The sequence below is a fragment of the Lagopus leucura genome, unplaced genomic scaffold (assembly GCF_019238085.1).
Source record: "Lagopus leucura isolate 7727_CA_CO unplaced genomic scaffold, USGS_WTPT01 Super-Scaffold_100014, whole genome shotgun sequence".
Classification (NCBI taxonomy): domain Eukaryota; kingdom Metazoa; phylum Chordata; class Aves; order Galliformes; family Phasianidae; genus Lagopus; species Lagopus leucura.
Genome location: NW_024962268.1, coordinates 15,466,978 through 15,493,738, shown reverse-complemented (window position 1 = coordinate 15,493,738; position 26,761 = coordinate 15,466,978). Strand labels below are relative to the sequence as shown.

General features: G+C 40.4%; 1 protein-coding gene across 1 annotated transcript in view; it reads left to right on the top strand.

The window, feature by feature from the left end:
• Nucleotides 1–1,698: 1,698 nt before the first annotated feature.
• Nucleotides 1,699–26,761, top strand: part of WDR70 (WD repeat domain 70) — a 149,749-nt gene continuing 124,686 nt past the window's right edge. Inside the window, exons 1-5 of the mRNA XM_042875395.1 lie at nt 1,699–1,745; nt 1,841–1,903; nt 2,089–2,172; nt 4,628–4,742; nt 13,884–14,064. Of these exons, the coding sequence (XP_042731329.1) occupies nt 1,721–1,745; nt 1,841–1,903; nt 2,089–2,172; nt 4,628–4,742; nt 13,884–14,064 (468 nt within the window). The 5' untranslated portion in view covers nt 1,699–1,720. The remainder of the gene's footprint in view (nt 1,746–1,840; nt 1,904–2,088; nt 2,173–4,627; nt 4,743–13,883; nt 14,065–26,761) is intronic.

The window sequence follows — 26,761 nt, the reverse complement described above, 5'->3', positions numbered from 1 at the left end:
GGGGGGGGGGGGGGGGGGCGCCGCGCCCGGCCCCGCCGCCGCCGGCGGGCCGAGGGGGGGGGGGGGCTGGGCGTGTGATAAGGGGTTGCGTAATGGCGGGGCGGGTCGCGGCTGGCGGGCGGGTTGGTGCGGCCGTCCGGGTGTCTGCAGGAGAGCCGTGCTTGGGGCTGTGTGTTTGGTGCGGTTCTGTTGCTGGCTTTTGGCCTCAGCGACAGCCGTGCTGAGGCAAAAGATGAAACTATTTGTTATGTTCCCAGTGCAGTTATTAAGGGAAATAAGACTCTCAACCCGCTGAAGTTGAAATGGAAAGTTTTGTCAGTATCAGTTATGAATTCCTTTTGCTAAACTAAAATACGGGTTCTAAAAGTAATACGTTCATGGCTGTTGCTGAACAAACGTGTCAGTGTGGAACAAAAAAGAGCACAGGCCCCTCTATGTGGGCATACACACAGACTGAGCTGAAGTGCAGGAGCAGAAGTCGCCTTAATGCAGCAGTCGTGTTTATGATGAGGAGGTTTACAAAATCCGGGGTCATCCATCCCTGTCACTGAGATGCAGTGTGCTGGCTCGGCTCAGGGCTCTACTAAGGGCTGTGTGCTGTCTGGGCACGACATGAAATGTAAATCTGTTAGTGTTAAACTAACAAAGATGACTAACAAAGAGAGCTACAAAGGTGGTTGAAGGGTCTATAAGGCAAGTGTTGGGACGCTGCTCTCAAACACTGGGTTTGCACTATGAGTGGTGCTGTGTGGAGTCAAGAGCTGTGTCAGTGAGCCTTGCAGGTCCACCAACTCAGAATACACTGTTTGTGAGCACAGTAGCTGTGCTTTGCATTACTGAAATGCTTCCAACGTTGGAAACTGGAGAAGCTGGCTTTTGTGGGACGAGCCCATTTTTTATACATCACATTTAGTGTCCTGATCCATCAGAAGAGGGGTGGCCAGCAGGGACAGAAGGGTGATTGTCTCCCTCTACTCTGCTCTTGTGAGGCCCCATCTGTGTCCACAGATGACAGTACTGTGTCCAGGTCTGGAGCCCCCAGGACAAGAAAGACAGAGCTGTTGGAGGGGGTCCAGAGGAGAGCCATGAAGATGATCAGGAGGCTGGAGCACCTCCCCTACAAAGTCAGGCTGAGGGAGCTGGGTTTGTTCAGCCTGGAGAAAAGAGGCTGCGGGGTGACCTCACTGCAGCCTTTCAGTACCTAAAGGGAGCATGCAAACAGGAGGGGAATCAACTCTTTGAAAGGGTAGATAACAGCAGGACAATGGGAAATGGTTTTAAGTTGAGGGAGGGAAGATTTAGGTTGGATGTCAGGGAGAAGTTCTTTACAGAGAGAGTGGTGAGGTGCTGGAACAGGCTGCCCAGAGAGGCTGTGGATGCCCCGTCCTTGGGGGTGTTCAAGGCCAGATTGGATGGGGCCCTGGGCAGCCTGGTCTAGTATTAAAAGTGGAGGTTGGTGGCCCTGCCTGTGGCAGGGGGGTTGCAGATTCATGATCCTTGATGTCCCTTCAAACCCTGGCCATTCTGTGATTCTGTGTGATTCTGATCACAGCAGCTGTCTGGCTCCAGAACCGTTCCGAACGCCCTGGTGGCTGACAGAAGGGCTGGCCCCTGACACGTAACAGACTCCGTTCGCCCTGTGAGGCGGTGCCCGCGGCTGCGCCTTTCTCCGCCCCGCCGCTTCCTGCCGCGGCTGTTGTGGTTCCGGGCCGGCCGCAGCATGGAGCCGCCGGCTGCTGAGGGTGGTGAGTGGCGGGCCGGGCCGGGCCGGACTGGACTCAGCCTTGTCGCTTCTCGCTTCTCGCTGACCACCGTTATTTTCTCCCTCTCCTCTTTGCAGACGCTGAGATGCAGGCGGGAGCCGACCCGGAGCTAGCGGCCACCATGGGCTTCTCGGGCTTCGGTGCGTTGCGATGCGGGACGGGGAGCGACTGAGGGGAGCCGGGGCGTCGCTGCGGCCGGCGGACCTCGGCGAGGGGCTCGGGCGGGAGGCGAGCGGCGGGGCCCGGTGACTCGCACTGCCTGGGCGGCCCGTACCGCCCCTGACCGGGCGAGCCGCGCTGACCGTCCGCTTGTCTGCGTTTCTAGGGAAGAAGGCTCGGACTTTCGATCTCGAAGCCATGTTTGAGCAGACGAGGAGAACTGCTGTGGAAAGGAGCAGGAAGGTCTTGGGTAAGAAACGCGCGAGCAGTTAGCTAGTGTGTTTTGAAACGCATTTTGTTCTCCGTTGGAGTGATGTTTTGGTGGCTCAAACTGGCTTTTAGGGAATGAAGTAGTGCAGCTGTGCTGCAGGAAGGCAATCTCGAACACGGTGGAGATGGATAAATAGGAAAAACTACTCATTTGCGTATGTTGTCAGAGTGTGCAAGGGATCAGCAACTGCAGGACTCCTACTGTGAGGCGTTACACACCGAGCCAGGAAGAAAGCTGAATTTAAATATAAGACTCATCATAGGATCACAGAATCGTTTGAGTTGGAAGAGATCTTAAAGGTCAAACGGTCAAACTCTCCCCCTGTGAAGAATAGGGACACCTACTATTAGATCAGGGTGCTTAGATCCTGGTCCAGCCTTGTCTTGAATGTCCCTGGGGATGTGGTGTCACCACCTTTCTGGGCAGCCTGTTCCAGTGCCTCACTGCCTTTGCTGTAAGAAAGCCTTTTGCTTATGTCCAATGTAAGTCTACCTTCTTTTAGTTTGAAATCAATTCCCTGTGTCCCATCTTTTAACTCAAACTATTGTTTTTATTTTGAAAGGGAACTTGATTCAGAGAGCTTTAAATTAGACATGCAGAATAGTAGGGAAATGTCTTCTGTGACATACAGTTAGTTACGCAGCAGCTTATATTTTTTTCTATTTTCTACTGTGCTGGGAATGGTTGGCCTGCAAGAAAAAGGTGATGAGAGTTGTATGTTTTCCTTCTCTTATCTAAACAAACAGTATTCCAAATATGGAAGATGCTAATGAGTTCTAGATGCTAATGTTCTAGAGTTCTTTTTGCCATTCCAGACACCTGTGCTTTCTGCTTCCACTTAGTATGTGCAGAAAATGGAGTGGATTTTTTTGGTTCGAGAAACCAAGAAAAGAAAAAGAAACCAAGTTTAGTTTCTTTTTCTTTGTGTTATTCATACGATTATGGTTGAGAAGCTTATAGCTGAGATAAAATTTTATTTTCTCTCTGAACTGTTTCAGTTTATGAAGATAGTAGTCTGGAAGTCCTTCATTAGGAAACTGCAGTTCTGTTGGAAGAATGAGATCAGTGCAGTGTTGGTTGTTCTTTATTGCTTGATTCTACATGGAATCATGCTGGTTCAGCTCTGTGGATGCTTGTTGACGTTACAGACTTTCAGACATTGTGAAATTCAAATATACAAGGGACTCCAGGGTTTAATTTGAACCCTTTTCTATACTAACCAAATCAAAATACAGTAATATTTATTTCATGTTGAAAACTCAGATTCAATTCTTGTTTACATCAAACTATGATCTCTTTTGGGAAACCATCTCCTATCAAAAAATTAGAAGAGAAATTTTATAAACTAATACAAGGAAGTGTAATGTTTTTAAGTCAAGACATTTTGAACTGCATCTGGACATCTTTTCTTCTCTGTTGTCCTTAAGAAGAATTTCTAGAGTTTTCTCCATAAAAGAAACACAGCATATGATTGATCACAAGTTTAGTCATTTTACTAAAAATGACAAAGCTTTGTATGTAAGTCAGCTTTTTTTATTTTTAATATGGTATTGTGAACTTTTTTCAGTTTTCATAAAGTACACTGCTGACTTCTAACTTTGAAATAATTGTGATGATCTCTTTTGAGAACATCTCCTTTAGCTGGGAATTAGGAGAACTAATAATGTGTCATCTGAATCTGTATCTTGTAGTTGTTTCTGTTTCTCTTTTGGAGGAAAATGTTTCTGTGCATTGTGAGCAAACAGGAAAATTTTGTTTCTCATATAGAAGGAGAGTTGTTGCTTTTTTTTCTTTGCTATGTGGAAGTTATTTGAGATTTCTTAGAAATAGATTAGCTGTATCTCACTCTTAGAATTATGGCAGCTTTATTTGTTCTTGTATCTTAACCCCACCATGCTGTATGAGATTCCTAACTCAACTTTGAAATGGATGGTTCTGTTTGATTTTACTTTGCTATTTACTGGAATTCTTTTTCAATAAGTAAAATGAAAATAAATAAAAAGATAACTAAATATAATTTATGGGAAATAAGTTATTTGCACCTGTGATAACTTCAGTTCTAACTCAGTTTCTTGCTATGAAAATTTCAAGAGCTCTCTGAAGTGATTTGTACTATTTTAATACAACATTGAAAATGTTGAAATATTGGCATTGTTGTATGAGAAGCTTTCCAGCTATTGACAAATATGATCAACTATGCAAACTAATAACTGGAAGTTTTTTGGATTTTTTTTTTTTTAGTTTTTCTGAGTGATCTTTACGGTAGCAATGGAAATTTAATTATTTGAAAGAGTAACAAAGCCATTTTCAGGTGAAATGCTTTACTTACTGTTATTTTTTCAAATAACTTATGTAAGTCTTAAAATGAAGATAATTGTTTCACTCAGTAGAACTCTGAGTTCTGTTATTTGTCATTTCTATGCTCTTCATTCAGAGGCTCGTGAAAGAGAGCAGGAGGACCGGGCTGAAAAAGAATGTAAAAGTTCATGTGCTGATCCATCAGCTTCAGTCTCAAGTGCAACAGGAGCTGTGTCCACATTAAAGCCAAGGTACTTACTTAGTTATGATTGGAAGTGTCACTTAACAGGTTTCTTATCTGAAAGAGTTTGTGTTTTTTGTGGCTTCTTTTTGGGGGAGAGAGGGATGGAGTGCATGAGCGTTGCTTAACTTTTGTGGATGTGTCTGTGCTATCTGAAGTGTAAAATCTGTTTTCTTTTTCTCTGCTTTCTTGGATGTCTCAATATTTGTGAATATTGTATATAGTTAATAGTAAATTTTATGGTCTCCTCCCTATCTTGTTTGGCATACTTTAACAAAATGCCATCTGTATTTTTTTTCTTGTTGTTTTTTGTTTGACAAGATATGGGCAAGTATAATTAATACAGATTCTGACTTAATGACCGGCTATTATTCTCAGTTGTATGTAAGTATAATTGTTCATGTTTGCAACAAAATAAAGTAGTGTAGATATGGATTCTTAAGTGTGCACACTATATGGAGTAGTGGTAAGGTTGAAGAAGTATTTTTGTTTGACGTCAGTCTGAAATTTATTCCAGAACTTCTTAAAGTTTGTTTGTCTGTGACAGGCAGCAAATGCTACTGCTCTGGCAGTTTGCTTGAATTCTTAAATGCTGTGTAATAAAAAATAGCTAAGCATAATGGAGGCTACATTATTCCATTGTATGACTGGGATTGTTGAGATCAATGTTCTGTAAATTTGTAGTTTTTTGTATCTATTGCAGTCTTATAATCCATCAGTACCTTGGTAGATCTGTACGAATCTTGTAGCCAAATTGTATGTGGTAGAATCACAGAATCATAGAATGGCTTGCGTTGGAAGGGACTTCAAAGACCATCATTAGATGGCCCAACTTCCATGCTGCAGTAAGAGTTCCTTTATCAGGTATTAGATCAGGCTGCCTGGGGCCTGGTCCACCCTGGTCTTGAACAAGTCCAGGGGTGAGGCATCCACAGCTTGTTTGGGCAACCTGTTTCAGTGCTTAGCCACACTGTCATAACATCTAATCTAACCATTTCTCCTTGTCCTATTATATGCCTGTGTAAAAAGTCAGTCTCCCTCTGATTTATAGGTTCTCTTTACAGGAAGGCTGCAGTGAGGTTTCCCCAAAGTCTTCTCTTATTCAGACTGAACAATCCCAGCTCCCTCAGCCTTTCTTTGTCGGAGAGGTGCTCCAGTTATCTGATCATCCTCGTGGCCCTCTTCTAGACCTGTTCCAACAGCTCCACGTCTTTCTTGTGCTACGGGACCCAGCTCTGAATACTGTACTGCAGGTGGTGCCTCATGAGTTCAGAGCAGAGTGGGATGATCACCTCCCTCTCTCTGCTGGCCACCCCTGTTTTAATGTAGCCCAGGGTGCAGTTGGCCTTCCAGGCAGCAAGTGCACATGGATGATTTGCATCCAGCTTTTCATCCACTAGAACCCCCAGGTCCAAGGGCTGCACTTTGAATTCTACTCCGAGTCAGGGATTGCCATAAACCCAGCTGCAACACACTATACTTGACCTTGTTGAAACACGTTAGGTTAACGTGGGACCACTTTTCAAGCTTCCAGGTCCCTTTGGATGGCATCCTTTCCTTCTCCCTTGTCAGCTCACTGCTCAGCTTACTCATCAGCAAAATTGGTGAGTGTGCTCTCAGTCACGCTATCGAAGTCACTGATAAAAATGTTGAAGAGCACAAGCTTGTAGCATCGCAGACAACAAATTTCTATTACAAAATTTCTTTTGTATGCATAGACCTATAGAAAGGTCAAGTGAGCTGTGAACTCTCACAGAAATAACATGACTTAGTACTTGATCTGTGTTTTATCTTATCCAGGAGGGAAAAGCATTCTGTACTCCCATTTACTTTTGATGTTCTCAGATGTGTTCCTGATGAAACAATGGAAGTTGGCAAGAAATGGATGTAGTGTGATTATGCACTGTGTGGGTGACTTCAGTGTAAGGAATCAAGTGAAGCACCTGATAGACAAATGATGTAGAGCTTTTCTCATTTTATTAAGGGGTTTGGGAGAAATCTAGGCACTTAGAGTAAAAGAAGATAATTACTAGCTTTCAATAGTTGAATGTTCCTGCGTAGGCCTGGGTAACTCACTCAAGTCCTGTTGATGTTAAGTTTCCTTTCTGTTCCCTTCCATTACTTTGTTTTCCCTGAGGATTGAAAAGGGAGTGCATGGCATGAAAAACTCATGAACTGGAAGCTGAACGTGTCAGCTTGCAGAATTTTATTTTCTTGTAAATTATGATAGTCAGTTTAGAACTTAGTTTTGAAAACAACACAGTGAAGGAGATGAACCCGTTGTACCTTAGCCTAAATTCCTAGGGAAAATCGTGCAACAAAGGAAATCTGGTTCATAGGACTTGTGGTCTTTTTTTTCCTTCATGTAGACTTTGGTTACTATAAAATGAACTTACATATAACTTATTCTATCTTTTTGAAAATGGCAACATTGCCCTAAATAGTACCTTTTTTTCTCTTAAAATTCCAAATATATTCAATTATCTTAGTAGCATCCTTACTAATTTTACAGTTGTTAACAAGAAATTGGTCACTCCAGAACCATGTGATTCTTTTGATTCTTGAAGTAATTTGTTACCAGAATTGTTTACAATGGTTATAATTATCTTATAAAAGGCAACAACTGACGTGCATGTATGTGCGTGGAAATTCTCATGAGCAGGGAGAGCTACGTGCAGTTTTTTCCTGTTGGTATTTTCTACCAACATCTGTGGTCCTTCACGTCTGCTTGTGCCATGGCTGTAATGAAACGCTGGCTGACAGTAGGAAGACAGATATAGGAAAGCATTGGAAAAGTCTGGGTACCCAGAGTGAGACATCTGATGTACAGGGCATCAAAAGCAGGGGCCGAAAAAGGCGGCTTGTAGCTTCCAGCCTGTTCTTCTTCAGCAAAATCCTACCAGGCAGGCTGCTGGGCAGGAGGTGTTTTTTTAAAAAAAATTAAATAAAAAAATGGGGTGATTGCCAAGCCCCACTCAGCCATCTATCAACGCTCTTGGTTAACTGGTGAGGTCCCAGAGGATTGGAGTCTTGCTGATGTGACTCCCATCTTCAAGAAGGACCGTAAGGAGGATCCGAGGAACTATAGGCCTGTCAGCCTGACCTCAGTACCAGGGAAAGTTATAGTACAAATCATCTTGGATGAGATTGCACAGCATGTACGCAGTGTCCAGGGGATCAGGCCCAGCCAGCACGGGTTCGTGAAAAGCAGGTCGTGCTTATAGAATCACCAAGGTTGAAAAAGACCTAAAATATCATCCAGTCCAACCGTTCACCTATTCCCAATTGCTCCCACTAAACCATGTCCCTCAACACAACATCCAGCCTTTCCTTGAACACCCCCAGGGTCGGTGACTCCACCAACTCCCTGGACAGTCCATTCCAGTGCCTGACCACCCTTTCTGAAAAGTAATACTTCCTAACCAGGCTTGACCAACCTCATCTCCTTCTATGACTGGCTGACCAGTCTGGTAGATGGGGGAAGGGCTGTTGATGTGGTCTTCCTAGACTTCAGCAAAGCCTTTGACACTGTCCCTCACAGGCTTCTTCTGAGGAAACTGGCTGCCCGTGGTCTGAACAGATATACACTTCTTTGGGTAAGGAACTGGCTAGAAGTAGATGCCCAGCGGGCAGTGGTGAATGAAGTTAAGTTCAGCTGGTGACCCGTTTCAAGTGGTGTCCCCCAGGGCTCGGTACTGGGGCCCATCTTGTTTAATATCTTTATTGATGACCTAGATGAGGGGATTGAGTGTATCCTCAGTAAGTTTGCAGATGACACCAAGCTGGGAGGTGGTGTTGATCTGCCTGAGGGTAGGGAGGCCCTTCAGAGGGATTTAGACAGGCTGGACCACTGGGCTGAGGTGAATGGGATGAGGTTCAACAAGGCCAAGTGCCGGGTCCTGCACTTTGGCCACAATAACCCCATGCAGCGTTACAGGCTTGGGGATGAGTGGCTGGATGAGTGTGAAGAAGAGAAGGACCTGGGGACGCTGGTTGATGCTCGGCTGAACATGAGCCCACAGTGTGCCCAGATGGCCAAGAGGCCCAATGGCATCCTGGCCTGCATTAGAAATAGTGTGGCCAGCAGGAGCAGGGAAGTGATCATCCCCCTCTACTCAGCACTGGTGAGGCCGCACCTCGAGTACTGTGTTCAGTTTTGGGCTCCTCACTACAGGAAAGACATTGAGGCCCTGGACTGTGTCCAGAGAAGGGCAACAAAACTGGTGAGGGGTCTGGAGCACAAGTCTTATGAGGAGCAGCTGAGAGAGCTGGGATTGTTCAGTCTAGAGAAGAGGAGGCTCAAGGGAGACCTCGTTGCACTCTACAACCTCCTGAAGAGCGGTTGTGGTGAAGAGGAATTTGGCCTCTTCTCCCAGGCAACGAGCAGGACACGGGGAAATGGCTGCAAGTTGTATCAGAGGAAGTTTAGATTGGACATAAGGAAGAACTATTTCTCTCAGAGAGTGGTCAGGCACTGGAATGGCTGCCCAGGGAGGTGGTGGAGTTGCCGACCCTGGCAGTGTTCAGGAGGCATCTGGATGACGTGCTGCATGATATGGTTCAGTACTAGTGGTGACAATGGTGATGAAGAGATGGTTGGACTAGATGATCTTATAGGTCATTTCCAACCTTGTGATTCTATGATTCTAGTTCTTACACATAAATACATAAAGATTATGAAAGTAATAATTAGGCTTTATACTTTCATATACAACAGATGCTTTCATTTCACAAATTGTAAGAGGTTAGAGTGAATGATGTGAGGAAAGCAAAGCCATGAGGGGATGTGCCCACATACTTACGCAACTCTCAGTGTTTTTCATTACTCCCACTCTCTTGCCATCTGCACTCTAACTCAGCTATCTTTTCTCTTACACCATATTTCTCATATTGAGGAAGTAATGAGGGAAAGCAAAAATCAATTCCTTATATGTCTCTAAACTGTGGGTAAGGAGCTGATTCTTTACAAGATTTAGTAGAGGGCATCTATTCCTGAAAGATGAAGGAAGTGCTATAATGTCTGCTGTCTTGCTTTGTCATTTCTATCAGTACCGCTCCCCATAACGGTCGGAAGAATGACACTCAGCTTGATGGGCTTTTGGCATGGCTGCACTGGGATGTTCATATGTTTGACTGCCTTTGTAGTTTCAATGGACTATATCAGAGCTTTAGCACTTGGTTGTCTCTAGCAAGCTTGAAGTGTGGTGAAAACATCACTGGAATTCTGATCATTTCATGTGAAATGTGAAAAATGACTAGATAGCCTCTCAAAGTTCTGAACTGTTTGAATTGATTGATCCTGCTTATCATATAAGGGAGTTATAGGGGTAGGCAATTAGGGAAGAGAAGTATTGTTCTTGAATCTCTGTAGAAATATCCGAAAGTCTGAGACTTCAGGATTGGAAAAAGAGTATATATAAGGAGTCTTAGAATCATAGAATCATAGAATCACCAAGGTTGGAAAAGACCTAAAAGATCACCCAGTCCAACCGTTCACCTATTCCCAATTGCTCCTACTAAACCATGTCCCTCAACACAACATCCAGTCTTTCCTTGAACACCCCCAGGCTCGGTGACTCCACCACCTCCCTGGGCAGTCCATTCCAGTGCCTGACCACCCTTTCTGAAAAGTAATACTTCCTCATGTCCAGCCTGAATCTCCCCTGCCGTAGCTTGAAACCATTCCCCCTGGTCCTATCACTAATGACACGAGAGAAGAGGCCGACCCCCAGCTCACTACCTACCTTCAGGAAGTTATAGAGAGCAATGAGGTCTCCCCTGAGCCTCCTCTTCTCCAGGCTGAACATTCCCAGCTCCTTCAGCCTCTCCTCTTATGGCCTGTGTTCCAGACCCCTCACCAGCTTTGTTGCCCTCCTTTGAACACGTTCCAGGGCCTCAATATCTTTCTTGCAGTGAGGGGCCCAAAACTGGACACAGTACTCGAGGTGCGGCCTCACCAGTGCTGAATATAGGAGAACAATCACCTCTCTGCTCCTGCTTGCAACACTGTTTCTGATGCAAGCCAGGATGCCATTGGCCTTCTTGGCCACCTGGGCACACTGTCTTAGGTATACTCTTCTCACTGGCAGCTACGCTTATGTTTTGTTCCATTAAAAAACTAATTAAATTGTTTTGGTTCTGGGGAAAATGTAACTGATTTGCTGTCTGGGAATGTGTATTGACTTGTAGGACAATACTGTTTTACACACTCCTATAGTTATTTTTGGGGGATACTGAATTTGAAGACCTTTGAAGGACCCAAATCAGTTCCTCAGATGATGGCAAAGATTCGTCTTGGTAAAAGCATATTGATTACCCCATTTTTATAGAGTAAAATAAGCTCATTTTATTGGTGTTAGATGGTCATATAATGACCTAGATCTTTAAATGTCTCTCCGAAGTATGCAGAAGAAAGTTTGTGTAAGACTAGTATCTTTTATTATGACGGCAAATATAGTTGGAAAACTAGACAAGCTTTCAGCTATGCAAGCCTATTTTTCACTGTGACACCTGAGCACCTAGTACATATTTTTTTTATTTTGTTTTGATTACTTCCTGAAGCATAATTTTGCTTGTGTATCTAAGACTCATATTTGCTATATAGCCTCAAAGCCACTTGGTGTACAGCTGTTACAGGCACAGTGTACTTTTTGTTATAGTTACAGAGTCCAGAATCTCTTTTTTTTTTTTTATGCTTTATTATGTTATTAAACATATTTCCTTTTATTGTATTTTTTAAATGATAACCTAAACTGAAGAAAAAAAAAAAAGCCAAAAAACTCCAAACCCTAATAATTCCTTAGTTTTTTCTTCTTTTTGTTCTTAATCTGACTCTTAAAGTCTATTCACTTATAAATTACTGTACCTGCTCTTAAAATTATAGAATCACAGAAACACCAAGGTTGGAAAAGACCCACAGGATCACCCAGTCCAACCATCCACCAATCACCAACAGTTCTCACTAAACCATGTCCCTCAACACAACATCCAAACGTTCCTTGAACACTTCCATGGTTGGTGACTGCACCACCTCCCTGGGCAGCCCATTCCAGTGCCTGACCACTCTTTCAGACAAGTAGTATTTCCTAACATCCAGCCTGAATCTCCCCTGGCGCAGCTTGAAGCCATTCCCTCCAGTCCTATCACCAGTTACACGAGAGAAGAGGCCGACCCCCAGCTCACTACAGCCTCCTTCAGGTAGTTATGGAGAGCAATGAGGTCTCCCCTGAGCCTCCTCTTCTCCAAACTGAACAATCCCAGCTCCTTCAGCTGTTCCTCATAAGCCCTGTGCTCCAGACCCCTCACCAGCTGTGTTGCCCTCCTTTGAACCCGCTCCAGGGCCTCAATGTCTTTCTTGCAGTGAGGGGCCCAAAATTGGATACAGTACTCTAGTGCAGCCTGACCACAGCTTAGTACAGGGCGACAATCACTGCCCTGTCTCCGCTGGCAACACTGTTTCTGATGCAAGCCAGGATGCCATTGGCCTTCTTGGCCACCTGGGCTCACTGCTGGCTCGTGTTCAGCCCAGCATCAATCGATAGCCCCAGGTCCATTTCTTCTACAGTGTTCCAGCTGCTCTGCCCCAAGCCTGCAGTGTTGCTTGGGGTTGTTGTGGCCAAAGTGCAGAACCAGCATTTGGCCTTGTTGAACCTCATCCCATGGGCTTCAGCCCAGCTCTCCAGCCTGCTCAGACCCCTCTGTAGGGCCTCGCTACCCCCAAGCAGATTGATGCTTTCAGCCAACTTGCTGTCATCCACATGTTTACTGAGAGTGCACTCAGTGCCCTCATCCAGGTCACCAATAAAGACATGGAAGAGCACAGGTCCCAGCACCGACCTGGGGCACACCACTCATTACAGGTCGCCAGCTGGATTCAGCTCCATTCACTCTCTGGGCCCAGCCTTCCAGCCAGTTCCTTACCCAGCCAAGAGCATACCCGTCCAAGCCACGGGCTGCCAGCTTCTACAGGAGAATACTGTGGGAGGCAGTGTCAAAGGCCCTGCAAAAGTCTTGGTAGACCACATCAGCATCCTTTCCCTCATCTACCAGACGGGTCACTCGATCATAGAAGGAGATCAGGTTGGTCAAGCAGGACCTGCTTTTCATGAGCCCATGCTGGCTAGGCCTGGTCCCACAGTTGTCCCGCATATGCCGTGTGATCTGCCTCAAGACAATCTGTTCCATAAGCTTCCCTGGCACCGAGGTCAGGCTAAGAGTCGTGTAGGACCCTGAGACCTCCTTACAACTCTTCTTGTAGATGGGAGTCACACTGGCAAACCTCCATTCTTCTGGGACCTTACCGGTCAACGAGGAGCACTGATAGATAATGGCAAGCGGCTCAGCTATCACCTCTGCCAGTTCCCTCAGCTCCCTTGGGTGAATCCCATCCAGCCCCATGGACTTGTGACAGTCCAGCTGGAGTAGTAGGTCTGTGACTGCGTCCTCCTGAATCGTGGGGGGTTTAGTCTGCTCCCCAGCCAAGACTACCAGGTCAGAGACTGGAGTACAAAGCAAAGGTCTGTAGCACCTCCAGTTTACATTACTGAATCAGACAGCAACAGCTGGCTTGCCAAACACGGTAATGATATACTGTGGCCTAGGCAGAGAGCAAAGTTTTATCACTTTTAATCTTGTGCCAGTTACGATACCTCCTACCTGATAATTACCAGTAGGGGGAGCCCGTTTATTTTGCATAACCTCAATGAATGTGAATTAAATAGTTCTGCTTTCTTTCTAGAAATTTTCCAATGCCAGAAAATTGTGTTTGTACTCTGGTTACTGTTTTGAGTGTGTTTAGGTATGCTGCAACCTCTATCAATGTCCTGAAAATGCTGTGTTCTACTGTCTTCTAAGTGATGTTTAAACCCATACTAATGATGCGGCACTGTTACTTTTACATCTGACTTTATTCTGTTCTGTCCCTTTTTTTTTCTTTTTTTTTTGAACTATCTGGTGCTTCACTGCACTTTTCTTCTCAAGATGCGCTTATGCTTTCAAGATAATGGTGAGCCAACATTCCAGTAATAAGAATGAATTTACGTTTTCCTGCTAATTTCAAAGTTTATAAATTAATGTCACTGCTGAATATCAGAAATTCCAAAGGAATTGCCAGTTTCTTAAAATAGTAATTGTCTAATTTTTTTACACACAGAGACAAAACTTGTAGTGAAAGTGAAGACAGTTCAGATGAAGAGTTAACTGGTCCTTCCACAGTACTCCAGGCTTCTGTTCAAAGTTCTGCTGTGGATGATGATGATGAAGAATTCATTGGTCCACCACTTCCACCAGGGTTCAAGGACAGTGATGATGATGATAAGGAGGACGAAGATAATGTAAGTAATTTGTTCCTCCTTAATGTTTTAATGCTCTGAATAAACTCTAATTTTTAAGTACGCTCTTTCCTTTGTGGTTGGATTTGCATATGAAGTATGACTGAGATTTGAAATGCAGATTTTAGGTAGTGATAACAAATGCAAACAATTGTTTTCATTTAAAAATGCACATATTTTTGAAACATATATATGTGAATATTACCAGAAGCTCATCATTAATTAATATATTTTATTTATTTAATGTCTTTTTTCCGAACTGTAGAGTAACTATATAAATAAGTATTTTATGTAAATATTTTAGGTACCTTCTTTCTAGTATGTTCAAAGTTCTTTCATGAAAGGGTATGTAGAAGTAGGATTAAGTTTAGGGAGAATAATTATGCCAAAATTGGTGGAGAAAATATGCAACCATAGTTGAGGAGGTTTTTTTTGTTGTTTTTGTTTTTAGATTAAATAAATGCCAGTCTCATTTGTTAGAGTGAACATAGTTCTTATTCATGTCTGTTGAAAACAAGAAGTAAACACCAAGCAGGCTGTGCTTGTGTATCACAGATACTCAGCTGATACATGTCTCTATGTTTAGTTCTTCTTTCTCCAAATCTTCCTAGTGTCTGGTTTAGCCAGGCAGGCAACTGAACATCACACAGTCAATCACTCACTCCCCCCCCTCCCAGTGGGACAATGAAGAGAATTGGGGAAAAGATGTAGAACACGTAGGTTGAGATAAAAATAAAAAACAAAGCTATTTACTAGGACAGAGAAAGCAGAGAGAAATAATAGTAGTGAGAAGTACATATACTATGTGTATATATATATGACAGTTTCCATGTTCTTTTGCATCAAGAATGAAATAAATGATGGAAAAACAGCTTTTGGTACCATTCAGTAGAATGCAAAATCTCTGTCCTGTTACATAAATATAAATCTATTCCTAAAAAAACCCAAATTTTCAGCTGTCTCAGAGATTTCTTGTCAATTCCTATTTAGTTCTGGCTAAATGTCTAGTTCGTTGCTCCCTTTCCTGTAACATCTTTTCTTGAATTGCTTCAAATATAAAATTTCAGATTACCCACTTAAAGAGAACAAGAGCAGTTAAGCAGTAATATTCCTGCATTCTAGAGTGAGTTCAACCTTTTTTTAAAATTTATTAATTAGGAAAATGATTTAGGATAAATTCTGATGCTTTAAGATTTGTATGACTGTTTGATCTGCCTCATGCTACTGTTGCACACTGATTTCCTTGATTATCAAACTGTACATTCTGGGTTCACATCTCCTGTGATCATTTCTGTACTCTACCCATGACTCATTTTGTGTTAGCAAACCAGCTGCAGTCAGATCCCAGACTTCCTCTGATAGTTGAATGCCTTAAGTTAATTTCTTACTTGTATTTGTACCAGGAATCCCCTTCATTTCATGTAGTGGTGCTGTGTACTCAGTCCGTATTCCTGAGAACATCATAGACTCAGCTGGTTTCTCCTGCTGTGGTTCACTTCATATTGAAATGGCTGCTTATTTTCTGCCAGTTTTCATAATTTCTCCCATCTCAGATCTGCTTGTTTATATATCTTTTAGATCATTGTAAAGTCTCAAAACACAGTACTTCATCCAGATGTTTTATCAAATATGAATCTCCAGAATAACAGAATCATAGAATTATAGAATGTCCTGGGTTGAAAAGGACCTCAGTAATCATCGAGTTTCAACCCCCCTGCTATGTGCAAGATAGATAGCAGACTACCAGACCAGGCTGCCCAGAGCCACATCCAGTGTGGTCTTGAATGCCTCCAGGGATGGGGCATCCACAGCCTCCCTGGGCCACCAGTTCCAGTGTGTCACCACCCTCTGTGTGAAAAACTTCCTCCTAATATCTAACCTAAACCTCCCCTGTCTCAGTTTAAATCCATTCCCCCTTGTCCTATCACTGTCAACACATGTGCCATTCCTCCTTCTGTTTATATGCTCCCTTCAAGTACTGGAAGGCCACCATGAGGTCTCCCCCGAGCCTTCTCTTCTCCAAGCTAAACAATCCCAGTTCCCTCAACCTTTCCTCATAGGAGAGGTGCTCCAGCCCTCTCATCATCTTAGTGGCCCTCATCTGGACCCATTCCAAGAGCTCCACCTCCTTCCTGTACTGGGGGTCCCAGGCCTGGATGCAGTCCTGCAGATGGGGCCTCACAAGAGCTGAGTAGAGCAGGACAATCACCTCCCTGCTGACCATCCCTCTTTTAATGCAGCCCGGAACACAGTTAGGCTGCAAGCACACACGACTGGGTCATGTCCAGCTTCTCGTCCACCAGGATCCCCCGATCCTTCTCCACAGGGCTGCTCTCAGGGAGTTTGTCTCCTATTCTGTATAACAGTTCTTGTATTGAAAAGTACTTACATCTACACTGTAGGAATTGTTTAGTCTTAGAGTTTGGGCCTATGTTAGGATCCAGTATGTTAGTAGTGAGCCCACCTCCTTCTCATTTTGAAGAAAGTAAGTTTAGCACAAAAAAGAGCAAAGTCTAAAGTTATCTGTTAATGTATGTTAAGTTTGTATATGTACTTGGAAATGATAAATCTCAAAAAAGTATACTTGTTATGCACAGATATGTTGTTCTTTCTCTGGAGCCTCATTGCAGTACCCTTCTAAATCTCTGGTTCTAGCTGTCTCTTCTTTGAGAAAATAATCTGCTGATGGCAGATCAAAAGTTTGAAGCCTTATAGCAATAAGTAATTAAATTCATATAAAAATTAATAACCAGGCCTGGGAATCAATTCCTACAGGTGTCTTTGATCTTTGGCTGAATAAAAGTTCTCCAGGGTTGTCAAAGAAATTAATTCTGTGCAACACTAAAATAAAACAATGTAAATTTGAAATCATACTAAATCCTGGCAACTAAACCTAAAATGTAGCCTTCCGTCTTTTAGCATTTCATAGAATTAATACACAAAACTTTTCATGACAGAAATTACTGGAATTTTCTTTTACAAATGAGAATTGATGCAAGTAGCTTGTGATTTGACCACAATTTTGTTATAGACTGGATTCACATTTAGAAAGATTTCTGCTGTGGTACTGTGGCCTATTTCAGAGATATCACTTTCTGCAGTTAGAAGAAGGCGTTGTGCATTTAGCTTTTTGCAATGAAGTTCTGAGATAAAATAGATGCCTCTTGCAATAAAGATTATTGGCAGTTGTCTTCCCAGCATTTACTGAACTAACAGAATTATTTGTGGTAACAAAACAAAATATTTGAGATCTATTTTGTTGAATTATCAACAGAAGACTCTCTTGACACCTCTTTTGTTGGTTAATTTTAGTCATGTAATTCTGTTAAATTCACACAAGTCAGAAGTCTTATAGACAGATGATACACTACTGTTCTAACTTATGAGATGGTTATCTTTTTCATTTCAGTGATGAGTGCTGTATGCGTTCCTAAATTTTTACTTTGGTTACGTTCCAACCACATGCTGGTGCCAGGTTGTAGCAGACTCTGTCAGTTATTTTTGTATTTTTGGAACAAATGAGGTCCTGTAAGAAAAAGTAAATAAATGCTGAGCATTCATTTAGGTAGCACAGTAGTTCAGGAGAACGATATTTTTAATAATTGAGAAATTACGGGAAGATGCATAGAGATCTAAGTGGTAAAACTATATGTATTTTTAGTAGCAGTGGATTTGTTTCATGGAACAGGTTAAGACTTTTAGTAGCAGAGGGAGCCCATTCTTCATAAGCTATCAGCAAAAAAAAAAAAAAAAGAAGGTACCAGCTTTTTTCAGTCTCCCTGTTATTGTGCTGTGTAGCTGTTGTCCTCTGTCAGCGGTGGCTGTACCATAGTAAGGCTTTGTATATTGAAATCTCTGAAATGCAGTCTAATATACATGCAAGTCATTTTAGAAGATAAGAACTGAATTGTTGCTGTAACTTGTACTAATAAGATGCTTGGTTTTTTATCTTTCTTGTTTTTACATAATTGCTTACAGAAATGTCAGATTTATGAATTCTAAGCACCAAGTATGATTTGTTTCCATTAACTCTTTCCCAAGAGCAGTGTCTTGTCCAGTGAAACACTTGCTTTGGTTCTGTGAATTTCACAAAAATGCAAACAGAAAAACAATTTGCAGAAACAGGGTGTTGGTTTTCTTTTTTTCATAGGCCTGTTTCTTTTCTAATTCAACTTGTGTTTCTCAATATTCACTTTGCTTGTAGACTGTGTTAATTTCTAGCAACATTATAGTATTAATGTATTTAAGAGTGTGTGCATATAAATATATATATGGTATTTGAGTAACACTACAACTGTCTTGATGAAGTGGAGTAACTAGAAACCAGAGTTAAAAGACCCCGATGAAAAGTTTCAGACAGAAAGGTAACTCACAGTCTGGTATGATTTAAGTTTGTCTGAACTTAAGACAATAGTTACAAAACAGTCTAGAATAGATTTAGTTGAGAATAAGCAGAACAGCAGAAATATGAGACTTGTGGGTTTTCAGTCTAAACAGTTAATTTATAACTGGGAAGACATTGTGTCAGCATGGATGCCAGAGACCTTTGGGGTGTAGAGCATCTCCTTACTGCTGTTCATGAGCTCAGTTGTTTTCTTTCCTCTGAAGGGAATAAGGAAACAGCTGTGCTGTCCTGATTTCCTGTTGATCGATTGGTGATCACAGTACGATCCTGTGAGCCTCCCAAAAAGCAGGTGTTGATGTTACAAGAACTCTGTTATTCCTTTTTCTTGCTTGTACTTCAGCCTGTGGTTGGTATGCATGGGGACATGTTTGGGAGAGGAGAAATGGAAAGCTTCATTGAATAATTTGTTTTATTTCCAGATGGATTGTGAGACAGTCTTTCTCCAAACATGAGCATTTATATTTTTGACCCTGAAGGAATTTTTCTTTAATAGTTATATGAATTGAAGTTCTGTACTCTGGAGTCTTGTGAACTTTGTATAGCAAGTAAAAAAACATCGTAGTAGTGGCTTTGCTGTGGTAACTTGCCACTGTCTCTTGAGCTCAACTTTAGATGTATTTTTTTTAAATTATAGGAGTGTATTGTTTTGGTTTCTTTTTCTGCCGCTGTGTGTTCAGTTGTGTCTCTCTGTTTCCTGTATTGATTGTCCGTAGACACGTTTGTCAAAAGTGACTGCAAAAAGAAAAGCATCTTTTGAGGTTAGGGCTGCCTCAGGACTTCCCAGCCCGTACCTTATTTAACCAAGTGATCATCATGTAGAAGGAATATCTAGTGGTTATTGTCTTTGATGGGATTTTTTTCTTGTTATTGGAGTTTCTGGGGAAAATTGTTAATATAAATTAACTGTCAAATGTTTTTTGCCTTGTAATATTTTAAGTCAGCACTATTAGTTTTTGAATATTTTATGTAAGACTTTGCATTTCTGTTATTTACATTTAATTAAACATAACCTTTTGAGTTGAGTCATGGATACTGTATTACATATGAATTCTGACTTGAGTTACTTTTTATTCTGAATTTATATGAGTTCGTTTTGTATACTTAAGTATTTACAGTAGCTGTTGTAAAGGATTCTTGTGGTCTTGATTAAATTCTGTGTTGATATTCGTGGTATATATGTTTAACAAATCAATATTTAGATTTATTGGCTTATCTATCTATGATGGTACACCTTCACTTGTGCCAGGAGTGGTGATTCAAAGCATGACACATTACACAGCATGCTTGTAAGTACTTAAGCAAATATTTTAAAGTGCTTGTTTTGTAGTAATGTCAGGGGCACCTTATATAGAGTGTGCTTTTAAGGAAATTAGTATGTTTGGTGTCAAGTCCCTTTGATACTTTCCTCTTGTTACAATTTTGCTTTTTATATAGAGTGCTTGCATTAATTTGGGGAGTAAGGTAGATAAGCAGTAGAGCTGTCCATTTGAAGTGACTGGTGCTTTCAAGTAGTACTTCTTTTCCCCTGAGGGAATAAAATCTTGATTGGGTTGTCAGTAGTTTCATGTGGTCATAAGCTGAGGTTGGTTAGGAAGGAGCAGTGTGTACTGTGGTCTTGAAGTCTTTAAACTTTGATTTCTAACCACAAAACTGTGTCATGGAAGATTTGAAAATCTTTCTGTTTCCTAAAAATACAAGGAATGTAAGTGTGAGACTTATTTCTCAAAGGACAAATTTATTACAGGGACAGTTTTTTATGTAGTAAATTTTGAAATTGAGAGATGTAATCTTTGACTTCTTTTTGTTTGTTTGTTTGTTTGTTTTTGTCTGAGCTGGACACACTGGAGCTGTATTTAGCATTTGTGTGATCCAAAAGATTCTGTCTGGAGGCAGACAGGGAGCTAGCCACTGCAGTCATGTCAGGTTAATGAATGGATGCATTTAATCTGGGACATATTGCATTTTCAAGGTAATGGATGACACCTATTGAAATGCATTTGTAAGACGATCTTTATGAATATTCTCCTCTACATCTGATTAGATAACTGCTGAGTTCCTTTAACTTAATTGAGCGCTAACAACTTGCAGCCCTTTTTTTCCTCTCTGAAGCAACAGGTATAGGAATGGCTGTTGAAAGGATTTCCTGGATGGATTTGTAAGCCTTTATCTTCTCTGTGGAACATGGTTACATGTGATTCCTCTTTGGAATTGAGAACTGTTTCTCCCTTCAGTACCAAACAGATAGTAATCGTATGGTAATTATGTCCCTGAAACAAACACAGCCTTGAGGCTCTTCAAGGCTGTACTCGGATTTGGGCATATTTCCAAAATGATAACATAGTCTTATTCCAAGTTTTCAAATTGTTTTTAGACACTTCAGATTTTTTGCAAGGGTTTAACAGGACATGCTAGTAATACTGGATTGTTCACAATGGAAGAAAGCCATTTCCTGCTGATGGAGAATTTAAGTAGGCTGTAATTATTCCAAATTCCAATTTAGCCTGGCTATGGTACCAGGCTAAAAATCATGGTCTTGTAAAAATAAATAAATGTTGTGGGAATTTTTGGTTGTCTTAAGGAGTTTTTGCATTTTTTCACTGAATTGCCTGTATTAAACATTATTTACCCAGTCAAATTCCTTCCTTTCTAAACAAGCAAAAGAGGGGAAGCTGAACAAAGCAATTTCTGTGTATGAAACATGTAGAAAAGTGCAGTTTTGAAGATGAGTTTCTTCTTGAACGTCTTCTAGTCACTGACATGTTCATGAAAAATAGATGGTAATTACCATTGCTTCTCATTTCCTTTTGCGTCACCTTCTTATAAAATCAGGAGGAAAATACTTTTCTCATAGCTATGCAAAGTGTATTATTTGGTTTTGACAGCATTTCTACTGTAAAAATCAGGAAAATACAATTTTTTTATACTGTGTATGAGATAAGTCATGCAACTTTTTTAAGGATCATGAGTTTGGTTACCGGTGTCTCAAGAATGCAAAAGACTGTCTCAAAAGTGAGTTAAAAAAGATCTGGAACCAAATTAAAGCGTAATCAACCGCCCAAATCAGATAATGAAGTCAGTGTGTGTACTTAAGAGAATCTGTAAGAAGCTAGAGAGGAAGAACTTGAGAGCATCATACTTAAGGAATACAGAAGGAATCTAACAGGGTAATTGCCCTTAGAAAACGCTTGTCTTTCATAAAAGGGCATGGATATGTGCTTTTCCCCTCTTCAACTTGCTGCCTTAGAGTAAATGATTGCACCAGGAGGAAACAAATATACTTACAGAAATATCTATTTATCAGTTCTGCAGAATGTTGCAAGACCCTTCTGCTGTATTTCGTATTGCAACTGTATTCCTTCATGATACTGGTTTTAGTTAGCACTTCGACTGAATATAAGAAGTTGTAGGTATTTTTACTTACTTCTTTGAGCTTGTTTTTATGCATACTTTATGAAATAATTAACAGACATTTATTGACTTCCAAATACTTTAAAATTAGACAGAGGTGGCTTCAGTAGTGTTAAATGAAATGTGATACAGAACATAATTAAGATCTCTAAGATTTGCTGATAAGTAAGAGTAATAACAATAATTATGCCCCATTTTTACTCTTCGACATCTTCTTTGAGACCTGTCTGAGCACCATGACCTAAAGGAGCCTGTAGAAAGCTCCTCTGGGAGCTGTTGGTACTACTACTCTATTTGAAAAGCGAACCATGTGTGGGATCTCTGTGCTGGTCTCTCATGACGCTGTTGTTTTCTTTATATTCAGAAGATTTTCAGGGAGATAATGTCCATAAAGAAGAGTGTTTGCTGCCTGCTGTGTTTGAGGCACGGGCAGATCTGAGACTGTACAATTCTGTAATGAACCTCTTAAAAGATGTAAGGAATTCTTAGTCTTTCTAAGCACATATTATACATGCATATCTCAGTCTGAGGCAAGACTGTACTTTCCAGATCGTAATGTTCAACAAAATATGTAGTTGTAAGTGTTAGGAATTCCATTCATGCAATGGTGTAAGAACTATGATCCTAAATATGACTTTCTTTACTCTAAGAGGAGATTTAAATCTTTGGGAATTAAGAGACTAAAATTACGTTCTTTGAGAGCCTGAAAGACTTATGCAGTCAAAACAAATTAGTTAGTACCTTCTTCCGTGATGCTTTTGTTGACTATTGCAAAAAAAAATGTCATGCATTTTTACAAAGAAGCACAAATAACATACTGTTTTTATCAGTGTTGCAAGACAAAATGTTTCTAGATTTAGGAAGGGAGCTAACAACAATGCTACTAGTATTCTATGCTGTATTGTTGTTTAATATGTAAACAGTAGGTTTTCTTTATATTTGGCATGCAAATGTTATTTGAACAAGTTATTTATGCTGTAAACAGAAGAATAAGAAATACAGAACACTTACGAGAACGAGTAGAAAATAAAGGAAATAGATACATTTCAAATGCTAAGTATTTGAAATATTCCTGATGGAGACCATTAAATAATTTAGAAGGGCTAGATTTGAAGGAGGAGTTTAAGTGACATGTAGTTACATTTCCTTTCCAAAGCAAGTCTTCACAGGATTTTCAATTAACAAATGATTTATGTTAAACTGCTGTAACTATAGGCTGCTCCAGTGGTATCCTTGGAGAGCAATTTTGTTGACTCTTGGAATGTCTGCTGTTTGTTTAAAAGATGGCCTTGGATTTTTATGAACATGAGTCTACCATGTGTATTGTTTTACAACTGCTGCAATGGCATCTCTTATTTGCAGGTGGGCACTTAGCAGTTATTCAGGGACTATACATACTTGATGCTAACACTATCCAGATCACGAAAGAATCATTCTGAGCTATCTTATTTTACTCCTGCTTATCTTGTTTTGTATTTCAAAATTTAATACAATTATTTTCAAAATATCAGGGTCTTGGATAATATTATGCTGTGTTGTCTTGTCTGCTGCTTATAAATGCTTATTCAAATTGCATCATTGTAATTGAGGTATGATAAATGTTCACAGAGCCAAATATGAGGAATATGTCATTCGTATTCATTTTTTATTAACCATCCCCATTCATATTTCACTACTGAGGCTTTTGAAATCATTTAAAGCTTCTAGCAACATTCTAATGAACATACTTGTTTCTTTTTAAAACTGATTATTCATTTGTTTTACAGGCAATATTTTTTATTTTAAATGTGAAAATAATCAGTTGTTTCTGCAGAAAAGCTTTTTGAAACATCTTAAGGATTGCCTACTCAATGAGGAATAAAATAAGAAAACTAAAAAAGAAGCCTTTAACATTTTGCATATCTTTTTATTAGGACTTTGATGTAGATCAGGTGACCTAGATGTAGCATTTGGTTTTGAATCAACACGTTAAGATGCAAAAGTTGTTTTCATACTGTTACCATAATATGCAAGAATAATGAAAATGTGTTAAGTTATGTAATCTTTCCTATTGAAAAAAGTTTTAGAGGGACATCTGCAACAGAGATAAAGATCTTTCTATTCAGTTTTCTGAAACACTTTATCCCTTAGACTTTTACTTTTACTTGAGGAAACATCTGTCCTATGGCCACAATGAGTCAGACTCTATAATACCACGCACGTTCTTAAGGCAGTTCACATCACATGTAAAGCAGATCAGGCCCACAGAGTGTATCTTGTCCAGTATTCTATTAGAAAATGGAGAGATGGAGGCCAAAATGGAATGCTTTTTTCCATATTTAACCTCATGACTAAGGCTTATCGGGCATGTGGATGTAAGAATGTTTACCAGTTAGTCCTTGTGAAAATAACGATGATGAGAAATCTCCAAAGTTTCAGAGAAAATGCAGTCTTGTAGTACAAATGCAAGCACATTAAAAAGGGTTTTCCTCATATTACCTATGTGCTGCCAGGTCCTGCAACTATGCATTTGCTCATTAGTGGAGGTTAATTGGAGTGACTTGGATGGCTCTGTACCCATGTTCGGTTTTGATGCAGTAGAAATGTAAGTCATGAAAGACTTGTTATCTCAGAATGATAAGAGCTTGGCTATTTATTTTGCTTAGTCACTGTATCCAAATGACAACTAGCAACAAACTGGTGATGTTTTCTGTGTGTTATTGAGCCTTAGTCGCTGCATCTGCATGGAAGTCTGCCTTTATATTTACTGCAAGTTGAATAAATATCTTGCTTGCAAATATTGCTGTTGCGCTACACTTGTGTGGGCACACAGCAAATCTTGTGAAAATGCTATGTCAATGGCCTGTGCTAATGGGACTGAAAGGACTGTAACAGGAATTAAAGATGTATCTATTTGAAAATGTGGTTGCTGTTGTGAGGTTGTCCTCTAATATGCTGTTCTCTGTGAGAAGGCAGACTTACCTGTCACTCCATAACCACATCTATAGGGATCAGCTAGCTTTCAGTGCTGACAAATTCATAGTTTATTTCAGTAGAGATAGTCAGTGAATCTCTCTTTCAAAACAAATATCATGATGTAACTGCTACTGTTCTCCAGCATATAAATATATATATTTCTCTGTGGCATTCATTTTATAAGGAATTTAATTGTATTACTACCTATAATAAGTGTCCATACTAGGAATGGAAATTGAAACACAGAAAAACCCTAGCTTAATTATAATCAGTCTATACAAATGGCACATACCTACATTTCAAGACCACTGTCATCCAGAGTACTGAATCATTTTTAAAGATAGTTCCCTTTTGTTCCACAGTTTAAAGTCTTGGTTGGTTTGTAACTCTGTTGATTCTACCTGTGGAAGAAAAATAAAATTATCAAGACATGGACTTGTGTGCAACTGCTTTTCTTATATTTGTCAATTCTTCAGGTTTTCTTTTTCAGCGATTTTTCCCTCTCTCCTTTGGATGACAGAAGGGAATGTGCAGGAGCATGAGATAGAACATTGGGCCACATAAAAGTGTGCAGTAATTCTGTGACTGGCTTAAGTAGTTAGAAGTATGTCTAACATCCAGAATGAAATTGTAGAAATCAGTGGTGATTGTAGAAAACTCTTCTGCCAATAACAAATTATTTTAATGACTTTCTTTATTTTGTCTTGCAACTTAGTGCCTTTCTTAGTCTTTTAAGATTAAACGCTGCTTTATTTCTTTGGTGATGGCAAACACTTGTAGTTGTTTTCAGGTTTTTCTGATACTTGTTCTCTCCCAGTCCTCCCCATAACAAACCCTTACTATGTAGTAATTTGATACTTTCCAGGATGCCTCGTAGGGGTCAGGCATCCTGATCCTCTGTGTGCCTTCCTTGCTGGTATTCTTTCTGGTGTGTCCACTAAAGATTTTTTCTTCTTTCTGGAAAGGAATTTCTTAAAAATTGTTTCTTAAATGTTAAAAATAAAAATAATTATTGTAATAGTGCAAACCCACAGCTAGTAGTGTAATGAAGAAAGATTCTGCATTTAACAGCTGAAATGTTAAAGCCAGATTCTTTCAATTATTTCTAAATTAAATGTATAAATAATACCAGATTTAGTAGAACTCCTGCCCATAAAATATTTTTCTTAGGGAAGACAATTACCATGCACTGAATAGACAGTGAATTATGAAAGGGCCCAAAGGTAGTTTTCTGTGACTTCCTTGAGTTTTTTAGTCCAAACAAGAATCTGCAATAAGTGTCTGAATGCAAAATAAGTGGTAATCAATTAATTCACTGCATTTTTAACAAAAATATTAACTCTCCAGAGTATGATGAACGTTATTAAATTTAAATTAGTTTTAGCTGTCCTTTTTATAATGCTGTGCTAAATGAACATCTGTCTGAATTGCCTGATGGTTCTGAAAACTACATCTGTCCTGTCAAAAAATAATAGTTGTCAGCTGTAGTTTAATTCTATGTAGTTTAATGTAATTTTGCATTAGTTTTCCTCTTGGGAGTAACCTCATGGTATACGTACTAATGGAAGCTGCGACCCTATCTAATACTTTCAGGGACTAGCATCCTAAAATGGATGCTAGCGTAATGGACTTTAACCAGATTTGATGGGTAGTGGAATATCACAGAAATTACCCAACATCTAAGGCTGATATAGGAGAAAATTTTGTGTCTAACTGCATCTAGGCTATACTGTATACAGTCAGATTAATGGTAGCAGACCTTTTGTAGTAGATTTCATCCCAGAAATCCCTTGTGAGGCAGTTAAATGATATAAAGAATTAGGCAGGTAAGAACCAGGAATATGAGGAAGCACTTTACTCCCTCTAGAGCAAGTTAGTGGCATACAAACAGAATATGGGTCCTCTCCTGATTATGAAAGAGAAGTGTCAGAC